This window comes from Micrasema longulum, unplaced genomic scaffold (genome assembly GCF_059751315.1).
Source record: "Micrasema longulum isolate JH-2025_06_02 unplaced genomic scaffold, ASM5975131v1 h1tg000186l, whole genome shotgun sequence".
Classification (NCBI taxonomy): domain Eukaryota; kingdom Metazoa; phylum Arthropoda; class Insecta; order Trichoptera; family Brachycentridae; genus Micrasema; species Micrasema longulum.
This window is the reverse complement of record NW_028277391.1, coordinates 653,781-675,046: the sequence shown is the minus strand read 5'-3', so window position 1 is coordinate 675,046 and position 21,266 is coordinate 653,781. Positions and strand designations below refer to the sequence as shown.

At 30.1% G+C, this 21,266-nt stretch overlaps 1 protein-coding gene across 3 annotated transcripts; it reads right to left on the bottom strand.

Annotated features, from left to right (window-relative positions):
• Positions 1–1,999: 1,999 nt before the first annotated feature.
• Positions 2,000–20,736, bottom strand: LOC148283850 (uncharacterized). Of its 3 annotated transcripts, XM_088243120.1 has the most exons (4): positions 20,672–20,736; positions 17,252–17,477; positions 14,915–15,062; positions 2,000–2,471 (listed from the first exon to the last, which is right to left on the bottom strand). In XM_088243120.1, the coding sequence occupies exons 2-4, from the start codon at positions 17,402–17,404 to the stop codon at positions 2,350–2,352; spliced, it is 423 nt and encodes a 140-aa protein (XP_088099246.1). In that variant the 5' UTR covers positions 17,405–17,477; positions 20,672–20,736; the 3' UTR covers positions 2,000–2,349. The 3 variants fall into 3 exon arrangements, 1 of the variants encoding a protein (XP_088099246.1); XR_015825488.1 differs by lacking the exon at positions 14,915–15,062; XR_015825489.1 differs by lacking the exons at positions 2,000–2,471; positions 14,915–15,062 and adding an exon at positions 15,224–15,439.
• Between the last annotated feature and the right edge of the window lie 530 nt (positions 20,737–21,266).

The following is a 21,266-nucleotide window of genomic DNA, read 5'->3' as shown; positions in this document are numbered from 1 at the left end:
TTCATAAATTAAAAAGACATAAACATTAAATGTGACAAAAAAGTAAAAAAGAATTTTAAGTGAGAAAAGAATAATTGTTGACATTTGCGTTTTCCATGGAGGTAATAAATAAAAATACTGAATGTACACTCCGAGCCATCCACGCACACACATGAACGCACATATAAAACATACACAAACATATACATTACATGCGGCACATATACATAGCATAAACCACTCAAGATGCACATTCAGCAACTATCCCAAATAATCGACCCCATGAAAAAAATTTCTGTACAAATGCAACGTGCAGTTAAAAATGTTTCAATAATAAGTTTCATAGTAGACGTGCTTTGACTCTCATTCATCGAAGACGGTTCCTCTTCTTCTTGAAGCATATTAATAGAGAGGTCTGAACTCGCACTGTAGCAAGAACGCGGGTCATCCCTTTTGCATGAGGTACATTTGCATTGAGCTCGGTACATCATGGTCAAGCTTTGGATGGAATTGCGTGTAGCATCTTGCGCATTTTAGTCCTTTAAGTGAACTTATTATATTAGTACAATGATTGCAATTCATTATATATGTATTACAATTTGAATGTACTTAAAAATATTTTTTTTTGGTATTCATTACTGATTTTTTTTCTTTCCCTAGTATTGCAAAATAACTTTTTGCACAAATCCTAACTATGTCCCAGATGTGTCGTTTGAAGTTATTTGTTTAATTATGTATATACTAGAAACACCTGTTGATGAATCACCGTTTATATTATTATTTCATAAATGGTTTAATAAAGGCAGATGACATTATTTATAATGGATAAATAAATATTTATATATTTTTTTAATGTGTGCCAGTCGCCGACGACACAAGCAAATTTTTATATATGAATAGACAATCAATGAAACTATAAAGCAATTTTGAGTTTTTTTTTATTTTTATGGTGAACGATTAAAAAAATGTATATATTTTGGAACACTGGAGATACTCTTCTATTTATGTATGATATATTTTGACGATAGTATTTCGATTAATGTCAAATTGTCACAAATTATTCCTACTTAATTTTGCGCACAAAATTTACATTAAAACAATTTATTCAATTAGATTGCACAAAAACAAAACTTATATAATATTAAACCACGTTAATGAATATGTTTACACTTAATTTCTTCAAATGGATACATTATTACTGTGTTTTTCCAGCAAACCTGCAGAGATATTTTGAAACGGTGTTGGTATTTATAATAAAATACAGTATGTATATAATTAATTTATAAAAATGAATCATTGGCACGATTCAAATGCTTACCTGTTCTCTTTTGTTCTGTACAATTGGTGATAGTGAATTTGAACATATCGGTTGAACATCCATTTTATCTCAGGGTCTGAATAGGTTAATATCTTGTAAAGCATGCGCTACGTGAGACAGTTGACGAGTTACTGATTTATTATAAAATAGACGCCGTAGCCATGAGCACCGCTGGTAAAGCTAACGCAGCGGGGGGAGAGATATGCGCATTACAAACCGAATTTTGTACTGTATAGGTTGATCTTATTTTGGATCGAAAATGGAAGCATATAATGTCATAGATAATGCTAAAATAATGGTGGGGTAATTTTTGACCAAAATGGGCATCGTTCTGTCTATTAACGCTACTCGTTGCAACACATAAAGGATATACTAGGTGATGTAAACAAAGTCATCGCGTATCCCGTAAAAGCACCACCGTTAAAAACAAAAATCTTGGCTATTATTCTGTCCCAGCAGGTATAAATTTTTGTTCCGTGTGTAAAATAGAACCTAAAATTTTTTTATCTAAACAATTCTGCCTTGTGCCAGAGATCCCAGTTTCTCAGCAAAGTAATTATTAAACATGGAGGAAGAAAAACGGAATAAATATTGATTTTGTCACATACCATTTTAAGTACGTAATTCGTCAAACGGTTTTTGGCACTGGCTATACTCACCTATTCTCTATGGCGCGGTATTCGAGCAAAACATTGCACAAGACAAGGTAACGACTTTACGATTATCAATGTAAGTATTAGAATTTCACCAAAAATTAAATGTTAAATTCTTGTGCGAAAATCTAATGATTTGGCAATTGCGTCATAAAGGGTATTCAAGTTTGTGCGTTTAAAAAAAACTTGTAAATTTACAATTATACTAAAATGTATTTACTTGTATAACACATTAACAATCAAAACAAATAAACCTAATGGTTGCAAATTATGTGGGTATGTATTATTAAAATATTGTCACACTTCAACATCCGTTGTACCCAAAAACTCTGTTTACTTCCCACCTCAGTATCCTTTGATAACCCGCCACATTAAGACTTCGTGTAGTAAATAACGCGTTCAGTTGTTGAACGTGTGCCGCATCCTAGACTTTGTTTCCACCAACCACCAGTGTTCAGCTCCAGATCGGAGCCTGTCCCAGTGTTGGAGCCGCTCGCAATTGACCAGTCGGACCACAGCATCTTAAATAAATAATTCGGCATTAAATGTTATTTATTTGTAATGTAAACAAAGAATTTCGACTGAAAAGTGGAGATGCTTCCAGCCTCCCCGAGACTTTCTAGTGACTCTTTTAACATTTTCATACTTTCATATTAAAAGTTGTTTCGAGTCCTAGTCAGTCTCACCTTAGGAAGCCTGAAATCTCACCCACTTGCGGAAATCCTTATAATATTGAAGTACCGATGAGAACTATTTTCCTCCGTTTCTTTTCTGTCACATGTCGCTCCTTTAAAAATAAACCGAATTAACTCAAAAAATAGGTAAAACGAGATTTTACAATAAAACGAATTAAACGCGTGAAAAGAATAAGTACAGTTCAACAGGCTCCTTATTTAAAGCTATACAAGCGAGATAGAAGATCGTCCATCTCTTTTTGATTTACTCGGCCGCTTCCTTCGGGATTCACATCACGCGACGAATCAGTATTACGCCGACAGTGTTCAAAGTGAATCCTTGTTCCCGTGGACGAATATCTATTATTTCATTTTATGATTAAAAGGTAAGGAAATAATTCATAATTATTTTAATTATAAATCGTGTTTTTGAGACTTGTTCCTCTTTATTTTTTTTAATCGTATAAATAATATTGAACTACTTAGACTTAACTCATTTTTTTATTAAAAACTACGATAGATTTGAAACACTAATCAGACTTGTTGCATTTTATTTCTAAAAGAAGTACAATTAGTTTGAGTCATTATAGTTTACATCGGTTTATTGTTAAAAATAATAATAAAAAATAGTTTGATTATCATTTCATGCAGTTTATTTTAAAAAGTGATGTGAATGTTCTTTAGCATAATTTAATTTGTTTCTGTTTTAGATAAAAATGTCATTGCGAATCCGAAAAATTATGGGCTTAGTCCAATCATCCGAAATTTCTGAAAGGGAAAAAGTCTCTAATTCAACGCCTGGAGAAACCTTATCGAATATTGATAACGACGCAGTAAGTAATTAAATACCTACGTTTTTTTTTCATTTAAAGCGTGCTACTCACACACCTGCCGCAGGGACAATCTGGACAATCTTTAATTTATTTCTTATTTAATTAATTAATAAAAATATTCCTCTTTTAGACTTCGAATGCCACTGGTTCACGAATACGAAGATCTTGTGCGATGAACTCTTCAATAACCATTTATTCTCCTATGTACTGATGAAAGCGACTTAGATGACGACGTGGATGATCCTAATTTCGATTTTGAGGACAGATTCGGAAAGATTTCTCAGCACAGAAAAAAGAATTTCCTAATTCCATCATGCTCGGATTCTTCAAGCTCTGATATTGACACTGCAACACAGAGCTTAAAAAAAAGAGGTCTTAAGAGGGTAAAAAATCCTGCTAAATGGAGACAAAACAGAGTAAAAAAGATGCGTAACGAAGGAAGAGCTTATGTGTCAATGTCTAAAACTCGCAAAAATAAGCCCTCACGTTGTCTCAAGACTCCCTGTAATGAGAAGTGTAAATTAAAATGCATAGACAAAATAGACACTCAAGGAAGATATGAAATTTTTGATAAATTTTTGCAACTTGGTGATTTAAATAAGCAAAGAGCATTCACAAAAACTTGTATGGTTGATATAGAACCTAAATATAAATATACTAACGCCTAAACTCCCCGTCGCCCCAATAAGGCGTTCTACTTGACACTGGACAATAATAGAATTAGAGTGTGCAAAACTTTTTTTAGAAGTACTTTAGATATCAGTGATAGAATGATTTACACCATCATAACGAACACAAATGAGATGGGCTTCATAGAGGAGAAACGTGGCAAACATGGCAATAACAAAAAATTGGATCCTGAATTATTAGCTGAAATCAGAAAACACATTGAATCTATTCCTCGAATAGAAGGACACTATGTTAGAGCTCACAGTACAAGAGAGTATATTGAAGGAGGTAAGACAATTAAAGATTTGTACAGAGACTTTACAGGATTGCAAACTAAAAATAATAAAGAGGTTGGTAACTACATTGCTTACTATAAAATTTTTACAACAGAGTTTAATTTAAGTTTTCACAAACCAAAAAAAGACCAATGCGACCAATGTGTTGCCTATGCAAACTTAAATGGTAACGAAAAAGAAAAAGAAGAAGTAAAGTATCAAATACATCTTAAAGAGAAAGAACTAAGTAGGAAGGAGAAATTGAATGACAGGAGAAATGTAAACAATGAAAATAAAGTCGTAATTTACGATTTAGAAGCGGTATTGCAATGTCCCAGAGGTGACACTTCGGCTTTTTATTATAAAAGCAAGTTGAACAGTTACAACCTGACATTGACCGAACTCAATAATAAAGAAGGCAAACATGCATATGACAATGTTTACTGTTATTTCTGGACTGAGTCAGATGCAAAAAGAGGAGCGATTGAGATTGGGTCGTGTGTCTGGGAATATTTGAAAGGCATTAGTTCTGATGGAGAAGCTGCGAAAAACATAATATTCTACTCCGACAATTGCTGTGGACAGAACAAGAATAAGTTCATTGCAACCTTATATATGTATGCTGTGTATTATTTAAACATAAACAGTATAACTCATAAATTTTTAATTAGGGGCCACACCCAAAATGAGGCCGATAGTGTACACAGTCTTATAGAAAAAGAGGTCAAGAAAAATCTCAAGTCTGGCCCTATTTACACTCCAGACCAGTATATTGCCTTAATCAAAAACGCAAAAAAGAGTAGTCCAGCTATAAGTGTTCATGAAATGAGTTTCAACTCATTCTCAAATTTAAAAGAGTTACAAGAGGAGTGGGGGTATAATTTCAGTACCAACACAAATGGTCAAAATGTTATGTGGAATGAAATCAAACATTTAAAAATTACTAAAAGCGATCCATTTACATTTTGTTACAAAACGTCTTATTATGACAGTGAGTATAAAGAAGTGAACGTTAGAAATAAACGAAAGAAAATGATACCTCTCGAAGAAATAACGATTAAACAAGTATATTCTAAAAAACAGGAACTAAGCGCAAATAAAAAGAAGGACTTAAAAGAGTTAATAACTAAAGGATTAATCCCCTCATATTACGCAAATTTTTATAATTCCATTTTTTAATAAGATATCGTTACATACTGGTTTGTGATTGACATCCTAAATAAAATGTAATCACAATCATATAAAAAATAACAACATCTTATTAAAATTCGGATTTTTTTTACTAAATGTTTATTGATTATTTTTTAAATCTATTCTTAAGAATTATTTTTGATCTCGTTTCTGCCAATGAATATTATAATATTACTAATACGTAATACCCGACCCCGCGGCAATTTTCAAATATCCCTACTTAACGGATACCTACGTCATCATAACTGCTATCTGTATGCCAAATTTGAGCCCGATAGATCAGTCAGTCAGTCATGTTTTCCTTTTAAATAAAATTATTGTTTCATTACTGTCAATATTACAGAGTTCTAAGAGAAATATTATTTACTGATTGTGATTATAACTGCTGCATTCCTAAGTGATCTCAATATTATTAAGATAATAATATAATAATATAAGAGAACAAGACTGCTATTATAAAAAAATAATAAAGGTCTTTTATAATGCTAAGCAAAGTTCATTTTTAATTATTTTTTGTTGATTTTGTATTAAGATTTCAATAAAATTATTATAAAAATAAAATGTGTTTCTTATTATATTTAATTATTAAATTTATTTGTAAAGATATTTACAAGTTAGTAGTCAGGTTATTATATTCTAAGCCCCTAACTTTTTATATAGGTAGATCAATTCATAATTTTATCATTGATTTAACATTAAATAGAATTAAACCTAAGTTATTATAATAATTGACTTTTTTGTTAGTGTTAAACAGTAATAACTCCTAAAGTCAAATATTGTCATTTTATATTTTACTAATAAAGTACATTATATCCTAAAGTTTAATACATAATATCAGTTTTTTTAAAACAAAACTGTAATAATAAGTTTTGTGTTAAGTCGAAATTTAAAAATAATTTTTCTTTTTAATCAAAAACAGAACTAAGTCACTAATAGTATTTTTAAACTTAAATATCTTATAAAATATGCTTAACACTAGATATTTATAAATATAAATTGAAAGAATATTTTATTCACAATGCGTGAAACACCTTTACATCTCTGTAGAATGTCCATATTTAAAAATATTCTTCAAAACATAGTTGACGCCAAACTTGCAAAACTTTAACTGCAATTTCCCAACAATCATGATTTTTGAGTTACTTCAGTTTATTATTAAAGGAGCGATGTGATGAAATAATATTGCGAAACCCCAGGTAAAAGTCCACTCCGATTACCCAATTCTACAAACTATCCATAACTTTCAGAAGACACTAGCATTAGATTTACTTTTTCATTACTTCTTACAAGACATTCTATGGGTTGCCTTTTTCAATTATTGGTCCAAGAAGTGAATTGGAAATATTACCGAGACAATATATTACAAAAATAATGTTAGCTACTTCTATTAGATAATCCAGCAATACGGAAGTAAAAATATGTGCTTAGTAGGATGTCAGTTTGAATTATTAAAGCATACCTACTAAGATTTATTATTTTAATAAAACAATATATTTCTTACCTCCATTCAGAATTTTTACAGAAAAGCTAAATTCTGTTTTGTCGAAAGATTTTCATCATTTTTATTATAATTTCACCCAAAACATGTTATTGGTTATTTATTACATATAAGAAAAATATTCAAAATAATTAGTTTTTACATTTTTTAAATTGGCATTTTCAAACTAAATTAACCTCCTAAATCCATTTACTAAAATATATATTTTTTTAATGAAAACTTTACAAATCCATGAATCGAGGTTGTATTATGTTTTAAATAAAAATGTGTGAAAAAATTATCGTAAATTTAACTAACCAGGGAAAAAGGAATAAAACGTATACATACACTAAAGAAAAATATAGTTTTTAATCTCTCCTGAAAAAAATCTGTTCGGTATGCACGAGTTTTACAAGTTAAGCCGACGATATGCGGCCTTCACAAATAATAAATGGTCAAAATTTTAAATTTTATTTTAATATTTTTAGCCCTTAATCCGTCAATAGAAATTCCTTCAAAAGTATCTCGATCTCTAGTTATATTATCGATTTAATACTATATATGAGTTTTTATGTTATATTTATTCATTTGTGTTGTAAATAGAGTTTGTAATAAAACCGTTTTCAGGCGTTGCCTTGCATTTGAAATATCAATCAAATGAATCTCTTTAAAATCATACAGTTTTCACTAAAATCAACAGATGGAAGAATTTAAGAAATATGGATGTTCATACATAGACAAAACAGTGAATGTTATACAGTGTGTAAAGTGGCCACTTAAACTAGCCAACGACAAGTCATAAGCCTTGTAAATGATCAGACTTCTATATTCTGTTCACAAAAAAGTTCTCCATCTTTGTAGTAATTTGTTAATTATTTAATTTTAGTTTATTTTTTATTTTATTGAAATAAACGGCAATTAGTGCCTTTTACATATAAGTTGCATGTAATAAAATACTTACGTGTAAGTGAAATAAGTAAAATATGGTGTTTAAAATAAACATTATTTATAAATTAAGGAGTCAAAAAAAAAAAGATACACCGTTTAAAAATAATATTATATTTATTATATATAATACTAGTTATAAAAATACTTGAAAAAAATTAATATTTGGTGTTTGAAATGTTTTGAACTTGTAAAAAAAAAGAGAAAAAAATGTAAGAAAGCAACACATTTAAATAATAAAAATTAAAACAATTTTGAATAATACTAAACGAAGATTTAAAAAAAAATAATACTTGTATTATTATTTAAAACGACTACTTATGTAACTAATATAAATATACATATAAATACATACTGATAAAAAAAAATGACAAGAGAAAAATTTTGTACTTTTAAATAAAATCAAGAAAAGAACAGAAAAGAAACATTAATAAAGAAATTAAAACAATTTTTAAGAATTCTAAATGAGAAAAAATAATGTTATCTAGAACTATTAGGTAATAGCTTCTCCTACCCATGAAATACAGGTGAAGAGCAGTCCTATATAAACTAAACTTAACATGCAATGAGTCACCAACGTCTTGGTACTTATTGCCTAGAGCGTGAAGTCTATTAATATTATTACTGAGATCATGTTTGTTGTATTTTAATTACGTTAGAGGTTTAATCTAATTATCTGTTAATATAAAAAATAAATTCTGGTAACATAAGGAAACTTTTTTGTTCAAAAAAAAAAAATGATGAATTGTTTTCAATTCGAAAAAATGCATTTCAGAAAATTGGTATTGTTTATATTGTTTATGTTTCGCAAGCCATAGGACTGGTCGATGTGAACCCGCGAACGAATCATGAAGATTTATGATTGTGAGAGAGATGGTTGTACCTACATATATATAGCAGCAACAAGTGCGTAGGGGAAAGAATCGATTTAAATGCGATACGTTATTGAGCACCGTTGCCTTCGGTTATTTATTGCCCCACACCACGTGAAATATTATTGGCAATATAAACAATAACGTTTTAGGCTTCACATTTACCCCTGCGTGGGGTGGGAGAAGAAGGGAGGAGGGACCACTGGGGAAATGGTCGGTGAAGGGGTGAGGTGGGGGTTTTCTGGCGTCTCATTTATTAATGTAAAGCCTCTTCAAATGGCGCGGTTTACTTCAACATTTCCTTACGTAGCGAGATAATAATATTTATTCCAAATTGAGAATTACATACCTGTCATGCTCATTACTTCAATTAGTTTCAGCAGAGTATTTTATAAACTTTGTTAATTGAGTACTTAGAAAATCGCAACTCTGATACATCACTTATAGTCGGCCTAACTTATAAATTGTTTCGTAAAAACACTAGAAATTATGGAGTGGTTTGTTAGGAATCGGGAAAAAAGTAAGCGCATGAAAAAAAAACGTTCGCAAAATCGATTTATAGGTCGTGCCAATTAAAGAAGACTTTTTTTTAAATGAGGTATATAAAAAACAAAACGCAACAATCCCGAATTGTTTATTAAATATTGCTATGATGTATAAGTTTACTATAACAATAATAAAATAGTTTTCTAAAACAATAAGCAATATTCGATATTTTCAATAAAAATTGTGTTCATGAATCAAAACGTGTTCTCACTCGTTATTTTTAGAAAAAGTAATAGATTTCATTTAAAATATATTTTTTAAATTTAATTTCCTGGAAAACGTGATTTTTAATTTCTTTATTTTAACATGTTAGACATAATTTAAATTGTAAATTGGTGGATTTGTTGCCAAATGGCAACTTCTTCTTACCATTTTATGATGATGAATTCTCCAAATAAAGGAATTCTTAGTAAATTAAAGTTTTTTATTTTTTTTATTTTATTTTATTGCTCTAAAAAACTTATAATTTTTAAAGTACTAGTGTTGTATTAATTTTTGTATTATTATTATCTAGTTATTCTCAACTTTACTGTGTTATATTTATAAATATAATATTAGATTTTTTCATGGTTATTGCCATCTTTTATTTGGAGATGTTTTTTTTTTTAAAGGAAAAATAAATATTTGCGTTCTTATGATTTACCCAAATATTTAATTTTGAGGGCCATTTTCAACGAGTTGTAAATAACTCACTATTGCAAAATGGGAATCAAGTTAGGGTAGAGTAGGATTCGAATCACGGACCATTGGTCCGTGAGTCCGAGACACTAGCCACTGGACCACAACCCGTTGATGATATGTTTCTTTTTAAGTTTTTTCGTTTTTGTATTATATGTTCTCTAAATTATTTGGTTTTAATTTATTTATTCATATTTTTCGCTTACAAACTATAATTAATAATAAAAATAATGTGACCTCACTGGGGTTTCCCGTGCCGAGGACATTTAACAACACTTTATTCTATTACTTCATTACACTTTATTCTATTACTTCATTATACTTAATTATTATAGTATTGTGCACTGCTGTGATTATTTCTGTTAATATTTTTTTTTGTAAAAGGGTCTTCGAACCGTTGACGTATATATAAGTAAACAAATAAATAAAAATGGAATATGGACCCACGCAAATGTTTGTTGATTCGAGTTGATGTGTCGAGGAGTGGACGAGTTTTAGTCTTTATTTTTTTATATTTTTTTTGTCTTTATTCAATAAAAAAGATACGTAATTCAAAATCAATACATATCGATACATTTACATAGAAAGACAAAGTATCAAAACATTTTTATCACAATAATCTATTAAATAATAGTTTGTAATCGCGGGTGCTCAGACAGTTTTAATTAATTTTTAAATAAAATAGTAACGACGTAATATTGTAAACACATAGAATATCAAACATAAATTTATCTGGTTTTTGATGTTTTGAAATAAGAATGTTATCAGAAATAATGGTTGATAATATTTTTTAAACTATAGAAAATGAGAGAAAAAAAAGGTTTTAAATTAAAGACCAATTGTATACTTAAATACATTTGAAACTTCAGTAAAAATATGCAAGGATAGTGGGTGCTCATAAATGCAACCAAAACAATAAAAAAAATAAAAATTAAACATAAAAAAATCAAAAATTAAAATAAGTATCAACAAAACAAAAATTAAAAATTGAGTTTACATTATGATCTAAAATGTGTAAGATACGAAAGAAAGAAAAGAGAGGATTAAAACGAAAACATTAAAAATGAATTTATCGTGAGAAAAAAGTATTGAGTTTCTTAAATGAAAGTTGTATACAAATAATAAGTCAAAAAAGTTGTACTATACGTTATTTTTAAAATAAGATGTAGGCACTAACTTTTTTAAAACAATCGAATTAATTGCACCCTTAAGTTAAATTAATAAACTTCATGGGTGTAAATAAACACACAACTTTTTTTGTATGTAGAAAGACCATACAGGCACTAATTTGAATGATTTTTCTTCATGAATATTGTTTATGTAATATTAAATTATAATCAAGAATTTTAAAATACATAAAATACAAAAAAGACCTCTCACAAAAACATCGTTTTATTTTATCGTTAAAAAAATATTCGTAGAAAAAATAATTTAGAATTAAAGCCGACATTTTAATGTTAAAAATGGGGTGAAATAAACAAAGTTAATTTTATCAACAATATTTTGAGATTGTCCAAATTTTTGAAGACAAGGACCGGATTTATCTCCCTAAGAATATACCAGCTACTTAAACTGAACCCGCCATAGCAAATTCGCATACAGAGGAAGATCATTTGCTAATTATTGGACCTTACATAGTCAAAGTTTTATAGTTTAAGATATATGTATCTATAATTCCAAAATTTGACCTTCAAACATTCAGAACTTTAAGTTTTTTGATGATTTTACTATTTTTTTAATTATTTGTTGGTAGTCATAAACATTTGTGATTGAAATACGTCGAAACTTCCTTCAAACTAGGATAAAAAAAAGATATTACGCTTTTAAAAAAAAGGTACTAAATTAGAGAACTAACTTAAAAGTTTAATAAATTATTGAAACACCGTAGTTTTTTTTTTATACAGGTGGAATTTGATGGTTATTTTTTTTTTTTAAAGCGAAATGTATTTTTTTTTAAACCCTAGTTTGAGGGAAGTTCCGACGTATTTCATCACAAATGTTTTTGACTACCAACAAATAATAAAAAAATACTAACACTATGAAAAAACTTAAAAGTTCTGAATACTAAAGGGTCAAATTTTGGAAAAATCTACTAAAAATTTATATATTTCCTGAACAATAAAACTTAAGCTAGGGAAAGTCAGATCCAATAATAAGCATATGACCTTCTTTGTGTGCGAATTTGCTATGGCGGGTTCAGTTTCGGTCACCCTGTATGACCTTCTCTAAAATGTTATTCATCTCTGTTGTAATATGTCAATATTAACAGCTCTTTGTGGAGTTGAATCCAGTCCTTGCCTAAAAAAAATTCGACAAACTAAAAAAAATTGTTAAATTGATTTAGAATTTATTTATTTATTCATTCAACATTTCAATCGTTTAAATATAAGTGAATCTATTAAGACTTTTTGGGCTGTGCCCGTGTCAAATCATAATAAAAAACAATATAAAATACATGGTAAAATTAATTAGATTCAAATAAAAAGACATGTGATGCAATAACACAACAATTCAGAAAAACAAGGAATAAATAAAAAATAACAAAATTCCAAAGAATACAAATTAAAAAAGATAATCAGACATAAATATAAAAATATAAATTATACAAATTTAGATTCCTACATAATCAAATATACAAATCGACAGTATCATTGAAATCAAAAAACAAAAGTCAAATAGTAAAATATATAACCATTATTATTTTTTTTTAAATTAAAATCAATAGAAAAGGAATATATGTACATATATAAACATAATTGAAATGATATTTGAGATATGGTTTCTAGAAACTCACTCTACAGTGTACTAAGAAATAGAAGTAATAAATAATATGTCAAATTTGATTAAGTACTTAATTAAAATAATAAATACGTAATTAAAAAACATAAAAATATCTATATATTATATAAACATAAGTAATGTAAAAAGCAAATAAAAGTCAAATTGAAGCCGACATTTTTATATAAAAAATGGGGTGAAATAAACTAAGTTAAGTTTATTTCTAAGACAATAATTAGCAAGAGACACCTGCAGTGGCATCATTAAACTTAACAAAGGTTCTTGTAGTGAAAAGCTTCTTCTAGTACAACAAAAACTTGATTTGGCAAATGAAAATTTAGAGGGAAATTCGATCTAAGAGTCTGCGAACAGTCTCCTCAAATTAATTTCCCCAGCGCAACATGATTTTCCCGACCGCTTAAAACAAATGCACGGTCTGAGGCGACAAAAGCGCTAAAACTTTTTACGATATCAACAGCTTATTTTGTGAGCTTCGAGGATACCGCCACCAGGGCCAAAATAAATTTTGATGTTTTACATTACTTTTCCATGCAAATTTTTACTTTTTATACCATAAACTTTGTAACGAATAGTTCAGCTGGGGAATTTCCTCTTATTTATTTATCTCATCTCAATATAAGCGATCAAAATTTGATGATGTCCTCATTTCCCTTTTCGCATTCAGTGGTGGATAAGGCACTGTATTGGTAAACCAAAAGCAGCATGTTACATGAAGGTAAGGTGATCAGTGCTTCGCTACAGGTGCGTCCAGAAATGATAAAATTTTGCAGTTCAAACAACTTTTTAAATCAAAATTTCATGTCAACCCTGCTAGGACTTCAAAAATGTTGTAGACTCGATTTTCTTTATCAAGATTGTCGCCTGAGAGCAGCCGTTGAGTCTTTTCACACACATTAGAGTAATCTTCATCCATATGGAGACGGGGAAAGTAAATTCGATACAAACAAATGTATTTTGTACTTATATCTTTGATCTTCGTAAATTCGACCACATAACCAAATATCGCACGCAACGACACTGGCTCAGTATCAGGCATAGAAGAAACATTCACATTCTATCACTTCTTCACACTATTTTAAATAATAAAATAAAATAAATAATCCTACTTCGCCTGTTTATCTGAGAGAGCTCTTCCAACTTGTATCACAACACGGACTATCTCTTCGTTCTAGTAACGAGAGAACCTTTTGAATACCCTTTCATCGCTCTAATTTTCTTGCCTCCTCTTGCACAGTAGAAGCTGATTGACTATGGTCTATTATATATTATGATCTACTCATTAATGTTAGAGAGAAGATTATTTAAATTTAAGTCAAAATTGAAATGCCACTATCTGAATATTTAAGTTGTTTCTTTATCCTTCTTTTTTTCTTCTCATCCTCTATCCACTCTTCATAGTTTGTTGTTATTTTTTATATATTTTTCCTTTTTTAATCATTGTTTTAAATTTTGTACAAAATTGTAAGATTCAATATGTCCATGTACTTGTAATTTTCTCAAACTGAACGGTTTGGGTAGGTAGGAAGAAATTACTTTAAGGCAATATACCTGCCCTTATATGTATATAAATTGTAAATGTATATAAAGTATAAAATAAATAAATGTACAAAAGACGATTGTCAATTGAAGAAAGCGAAATAAAGATCTCCGAAGACCAGGAAGGTCCAAAATGCGATGGACGGACTGCATCAGCGCAGACACGATAATTTTGCCAGTGAGGAACTGGAGAGGAAGGGTACCAGACCGGCAAGAGATTCAGCTAAGGCCCACTCAGTACTGTCGAGTTTATAATAATAATGATGAAATAAAGATCGATAGTAATTTTCATCAAGGAGATAAATACATGAAAACAAGGTAATAAGATAAAAAGTAGTTAAAATATCTATATTCATTTGAATATTGAGCGTTATTCTAAAGAACATTGTATTTTTCAACAAAATTAACTCAGTTTTTATCACTGCAATAAAGCATTGATTTACTTCGATGATTTAATAAAATTATTTACCTTCATCTTCTTCTTTATCTCCAAAGATCCTATGGATCAGTTTGTGCCACTGTTTCCTCTCGGGACACCGACTGCCTGTTATCCCGCCAACTCTTCGGGGGTCTACCTGGAGGTTTTCTTCATTCGTGGAAGCCCGTCCTCCGCCATTCTATAAACATGTTTATTCTAGTACCACCTTGGTTGTCTTTCATTTTCCGTACCTATTGCACGTGCTCAGAATATCAGTGTTTTTCATGCGGTCTTTCCGGTTTTGGACCGGAGAGTTCGCATCTCAGCCGAGATTTTGTCTTGAAAGTGTCTGCCCTTGCCTCTATTCCGTGAGTGGCTATTGTTCTAACACATGTTAAGTATATTCTCATGTTACTGTCTAGTCTCATGTGCTTATTCTTCCACATTGTATTTCTGAGACACCCTGATGTTGCTTAGGTCTTGTTAATTTACTTCAGAGTCTCACTGTACAACCTTTGCTACAGATATCAACTGCGAGATACTTGAATTCCATCACTTGCTCTGAGATTTGATTATCTACAACTAGGGGAAGGGGTGTAGTTATTGGCAGCTTAAGTGTTCTTTGTTAACACAATTGGGTCGTTTTATTTTGTCTTTTGAGTAAATAAATTGAAAACCGAAAATAAACTTAAAAACTACTCTATCTACCCATGTAAGATTTATTTTACTACAGTAAATAGAAAGCGTAAAACTTTTGGGTGAAAAAAAAATCGCGATGTTAGTTATTGGCAGAGTTGTCACTGTTATTTGCATGCATATGCTACAGTTATTGTCCAAAATGCAAATTATGGGTTTAAACGTATTTAAATTAAATTATTTAATTTTTTAAATTATTTTTTTAACAGCGTTCGAGTCTAATAATGATAGATACTCATATTTAAATAGTTATCCTAGGATTCTGAGGAACATAGAAACAAAGATGTACGCGTACTACATTAATTTAATGCTGCTGAGCCAGTCATTTTATTAGGATTTTTTTAATGTTAATTCTGTTGTACTCATTTTATTATAAAATTAACCTTAAAGATTAAAAGCCAATATTCAATGTTTTATTTTAGTCGACTATTTTAGGTTTACATATTATGGTTATTAGAAATATGCTTTTATTAATCTAATAAAATATACAACTAGTTTTTAAAATACGGAATGTCGAATTGGATCACAGATTGAAAAAAACGATGAAAGTAACTAATAACGAGTTTTGAAGAACCTCCCAAATTTCAGGATTTGTTTATTGGGTGCTAATGAAATATCACGAAAAATTACAAATTCACCATATTACCTTCAAGTTTAGTTGTAAGGTGTAGTTTTAAAAAAAATTATGGGTTTTCGATATTTGACGCGAATCACAAAAAAACCCTCTCCCGAGAAATTACGTCCTAGGCAAAAGTCGAGTTTTGAAAAAAACGGCCCCTAATTCTCAATGCTAATGTGTGTGTAGCTAAAGATCTGAAACTTTTATTGACGTTGAAAAGGTTAACTCGATTGAATTTATTTACTTCCATACGAGGCAACGCCATAAAAAATAATTTATGGTACCGGGTTCAATTTTTGGCAAGGTTAATGTAAAATACCTGTTTTAAATGTTATTTTGCTCTCAAATATCTCCTTGTCTCTGTACCTGAAGCGTTATACTGATCACCTAATCTTCATTTAACAAACGATTGGAAAAAGATGCATTTATTCTGCCGATGCAGTGCCCCATATGTCAAAGAGTAGGGCAGGGGTATTATGTATATTTGTGTATAATTTTTTTTCAAGGGAATCAAATAAATATTTAAGTGTTTATGATTCATCTAAATATTGAAATTTTCGAGGCCATTTTCTACGAGTTGTAATTATTAACTCGTTATTATAAAATTAGAAATAAGTTGTGGTAGAGCGGATTTTGACCCTCGTACCCCTGACCACAACTCGATTTATATTATGAAACATTGAATTTACATGTTAAGTATCTTGAATAATGGTAATGAAAATCAGTAATTTAGAAGATGGACATGTCAAAAGTAGGAATAATCTGCGTGCGTGCATGAGAAGATGTATTAATGTAGAGGAAACGAGGTCTGTATGTCAAGATAGAGTGGTATGGCGTTCTATCCTCTCTGCCTACCTCTACGGGGAAACGGCGTGATGGTTTGTTTGTTTTGTTTGTAATTTAGAAAAATAAAATAAATAAAATTCATGCAACATGTTCCTTTATCAAATAATCCCATAAAATGAGTAGTCTAAAATATATTTTCTTCACATAATATTCTCCGAAGGTGGAGAGATAGTTATGAAGTGATATATGTCAGTTGTTTATTTCACAAAAGCACTTTTATTTCTTACCTTTCTTTCGTTCTCGGAGAGAATTGTGGAAGAAAGTTCTCTTCGAAGCTGAATACCATTATAGCTGACGTAGTTTCTATAAAGTTTCCGGAATGCTTTACTAGTTATAATCGCTAACTCGGCAAATATAGTGTTTCCCGGCAATTTCCCCATCGCGCGTCTACAGCGCCGACGCCGACGTCAGCGGCGGAGTCGCGACTCGGCGTCGCATCGTCATCTAAAATACCTGAAAAAAACTCTCTGTAATGGAAACTGTTTGCTGGTATCCAGCTCTCATTCAGTAATAAATTTCCATAAAAGCCTTTTAGAATTTTCGGAGAAAGATTGAAAGATGAAAATTGAAAGACTTCTAGAAAAAGAAATGTCATAAATTGGTCTCGGCAATTATACGTGCACTTATTAAAATAAAAATGAAATATGCAAACCCTCAATGAAGGACATATCGTGTAACTATTTCCGAAAAAAATATTCACTTAGGTTTGAAAGTATTCTTTCTTAAACTTTCTGATAGAAGAATTCTAACAGTCCAAACACTACTTTTTAAGGTAATCTATTCATTCATTGACTGTCTAGATTTGCTAGAATTGGTGTGTTTTCGTGGACCTGGTTGACATACCCGCCTCAGATTTACTTTTTGTTCTGCAAGTTCTAGGACCAACTATCACATGCACTCGCCTATTTCTGGGCTCTACAGATATGGTAATCAGGATGAGGCTGATAAATCTGGTTCTGGACTTAATAGTTATAAAACGAGTTTGATTTATATTTGTTTCTCTCACTAAAATTTTTAAACTCTTCTCTGGGTTCGAAAATGTTCTGTTTTGCTTTTTCATATTTATTTATATACCTATTTCATTAATATTTTTGGTGACTTATAAGTACTTGTTACTATTGTTATAGTTACGCAATTTTATTATGTATTTATACATATATACTATGTACATATGTAAACTCACTTACACTCACACAAACACACTAGTATGTATTGTACGTGTATTTAATGTATTTCTGTGGATATCTGTCATTGGTTTTATTCTTTGTATATTTTATTTGTTGTATTTTCTTTACATATATTACTGTTGATATCCCCAATAAATAAAAAAATAAAAAAAATAAAAAAATAATAATTACATTTTCTTTTTCATCATATTTATGACCAATGTATATGTGAAAGGCAGTTTATTCCAAATATAAATTGTATATTTGAAGCACTACTTTGTAGTTATTTATTATAATAAAATATTTTTTTTTAGTCGTCTCCTGTTTTGCTTCGAAAATATTGATTTCAAATTACCACTTGTAATGAAAAAAAATTGAAAGGAAAAAAAAAGACTTAATTTATTGGCTCCAAGTGTAGTATTAAGTTAACATGATAAAAATAAAAAAGGAAAGAATTGATTAGTTACGTAAACCTTGATGAAGAAGCTTGTTTGCTTTGAAACCCATCGTTGGAAAAAAAGGTGGTTAAAAACAAAGTTGTTTTATTTATTTTATTGCAATTCATTCTGTTTATGTAAAAAGAAATAAGTTTATTTATAAAGTAAATTTAGGTTTATATAATGTAACTATGTATTTATTTGTGAAAAATCACTAAAGCCTTATTTTTTATCAATTTCAGATTAGGTAATATTTAAATCGTTATTCGATATTTACAGTTACCTACAAGTTTTTTGAAGCATGCAGTGAAAAGCGATCAATGCCTTATACAATCAGTGTTCGAAGGAAAGTCAATGTTAAATATTTCTAGTCTACAAAAACGTAGAACTAATATTGACTCTATATATACAAGTATGTTCGGCATACAAATGGTATAATCGATGTACCATCATTACTAGGACAGGTAAAATTCTATATTCCGACGCATAGTTTGAGAAACAATAAAGTACTGTTGTTGTGTTATGGATCAGCTTAGAACAGACTATGGCCTTAATTCTCCAATGACACCCGTCTTTGTCGTATTGTTAACTCAAGACAAATCTGGACGTTTTTGGTTTAAGTTTAAACGAGCCCTATATAAATAGTCCAGATCTTGTCTTGATGTCCCTTATGTTTGTCAATGATTCCTTAATCCTTTTACAATGTTTTTAACTGTTCTAATTTTATAATATTCATCCCTATAAATTGTGTTAATAAACCATGTCCGTAAATAAATAAACAAATAAAAAATATTTTGCGATACGTATCATAATATTTATCGATGATAATTGTATATACTAATAAATATTTTACAGAAATATTAGTGTTTTTTTAATTTACCCGAATATTTGTGGCCATTTTCAAAGAGTTGAAAATAATTCGCCATTAGAAAATGGAAAGCAAGTTGGGTTGAACCTCGGACCTCTGATCCGCAAGTTCGCAACACTAGCCGCGTGGCCATAACCCAAGCATATTATAAACAATATTTATAATTTATTAAGCGTCTTTGTTTTACGTGACATTCCCGCGTTTATCGGTGTTTTACTTTACTGAGATTCGGAGTCAGAGTTCAATCCCGATGTCAGACGATAATTATCTAATTTCTGTCATGTTGTCACGGTTGGTTTTGAAAGATCTATAAACCGACTAAAATTTAAACTTTGTAAGCATTTGTCTAAGAAATGCCTACACAAACCTGGGATCCTTCCCTCCCAAAACCAGCGGCCACCGGCTAGAGCACAACGGTGCAGCATGACAGGGAGACAGAGATTCGAAATTTAACATCATTAAACACAGAAATGTATAAGAGGTAAATATCTGAAATGAAACACTTGCTTTGCAGTATGTGAATTTATTTATAAACATGAGAATTTATTATAATTAATATTTGCTATTTAAGATTCCACGTGATTCCTAAATTGAGTTAAATATAATGAATAAAATACCTTAATCTACGAACTCCTAAAATTTCAATGGAAACCATCTAAACTGGCGAATAGTCGAATCCTGATTATAAATATGCTAACGTCATAAATTTAATTCTTACAAGATAACAGATTTGAAATTAAATTATCCGAGCGCGACTAGGTGTCAATCAGAATAACATAGAGATTCGTAGAAGATGGAATTTCAAAAAGCATGGGTTTCATCTGGGTCGTCCTTATTAAAAATGCTAAAATGTGGTCCACTGATCGGGTATCCAACTAATCGCTATGACCTGAGAAGGCTTCAGAGACAGCTCCGCGATCCCATAGTTTCTTCTCTCAATGCGGTGCCATATTATTTAAGAGTAAGAGAGACAATCATATCCGTAGCACCTAAGATTGACTTCATCATATTTCCCACATGTAATTTGGGTGACAATTATATGTTATATAAAACAATGATAAAATATCGAATAAATATAAATATGTAGAAAAAGGGCGCTGTGAATTACAATCCTAGATTAATGTGAATTTAAGAGACCGTGGATAAGCATAAAATAGAAGTAATTTAAATACTCACACCAAAGTAGCCCCATATAAAGATAGCCGAAAGCCAGCTGTCGCTTACATGTTTGACACGAAAAAAAAAGCTTAGAAGCTCCGCGTTTTTAGACACGTATTTGGCACAGAAAAAATTGAAGATTGGTCATGTGATTATTGTCTGTGACGCCCAGCAGTTTATGCCCGTTACAATGTATGCACGTAAACATGTTATTAAAAAATGGTATATTTATTAAAAATAATATTTTATATGCTTAATGATTATTGACAAGAAGATTTCCAAAATAATAAGTAAATTAAGAATATAACACACATAATTATTGTCATAATCTGGAAAGTTAGCATCAAATTCAAATTAAAAAATAATATTGCACATTCCTTATTTTCTTTTTTGCGTGGATTCATGAATGCACAGAAAAGGATTGGAAGTGGAAAAGATTCAAGAAAAACAATCCTCTGACATTTGCGGTCCGCGAGGAATCTTTATGACTTCGGAATATTACTTTCCTTTCCTAAACAAGCAATTGAATTAAATTTAGGGAGCAATTACTCGAATATAATGGAAAAGATTAGAAGACCGTCATCCACATTTTTTTTCGTTTTGTTAACGTGTA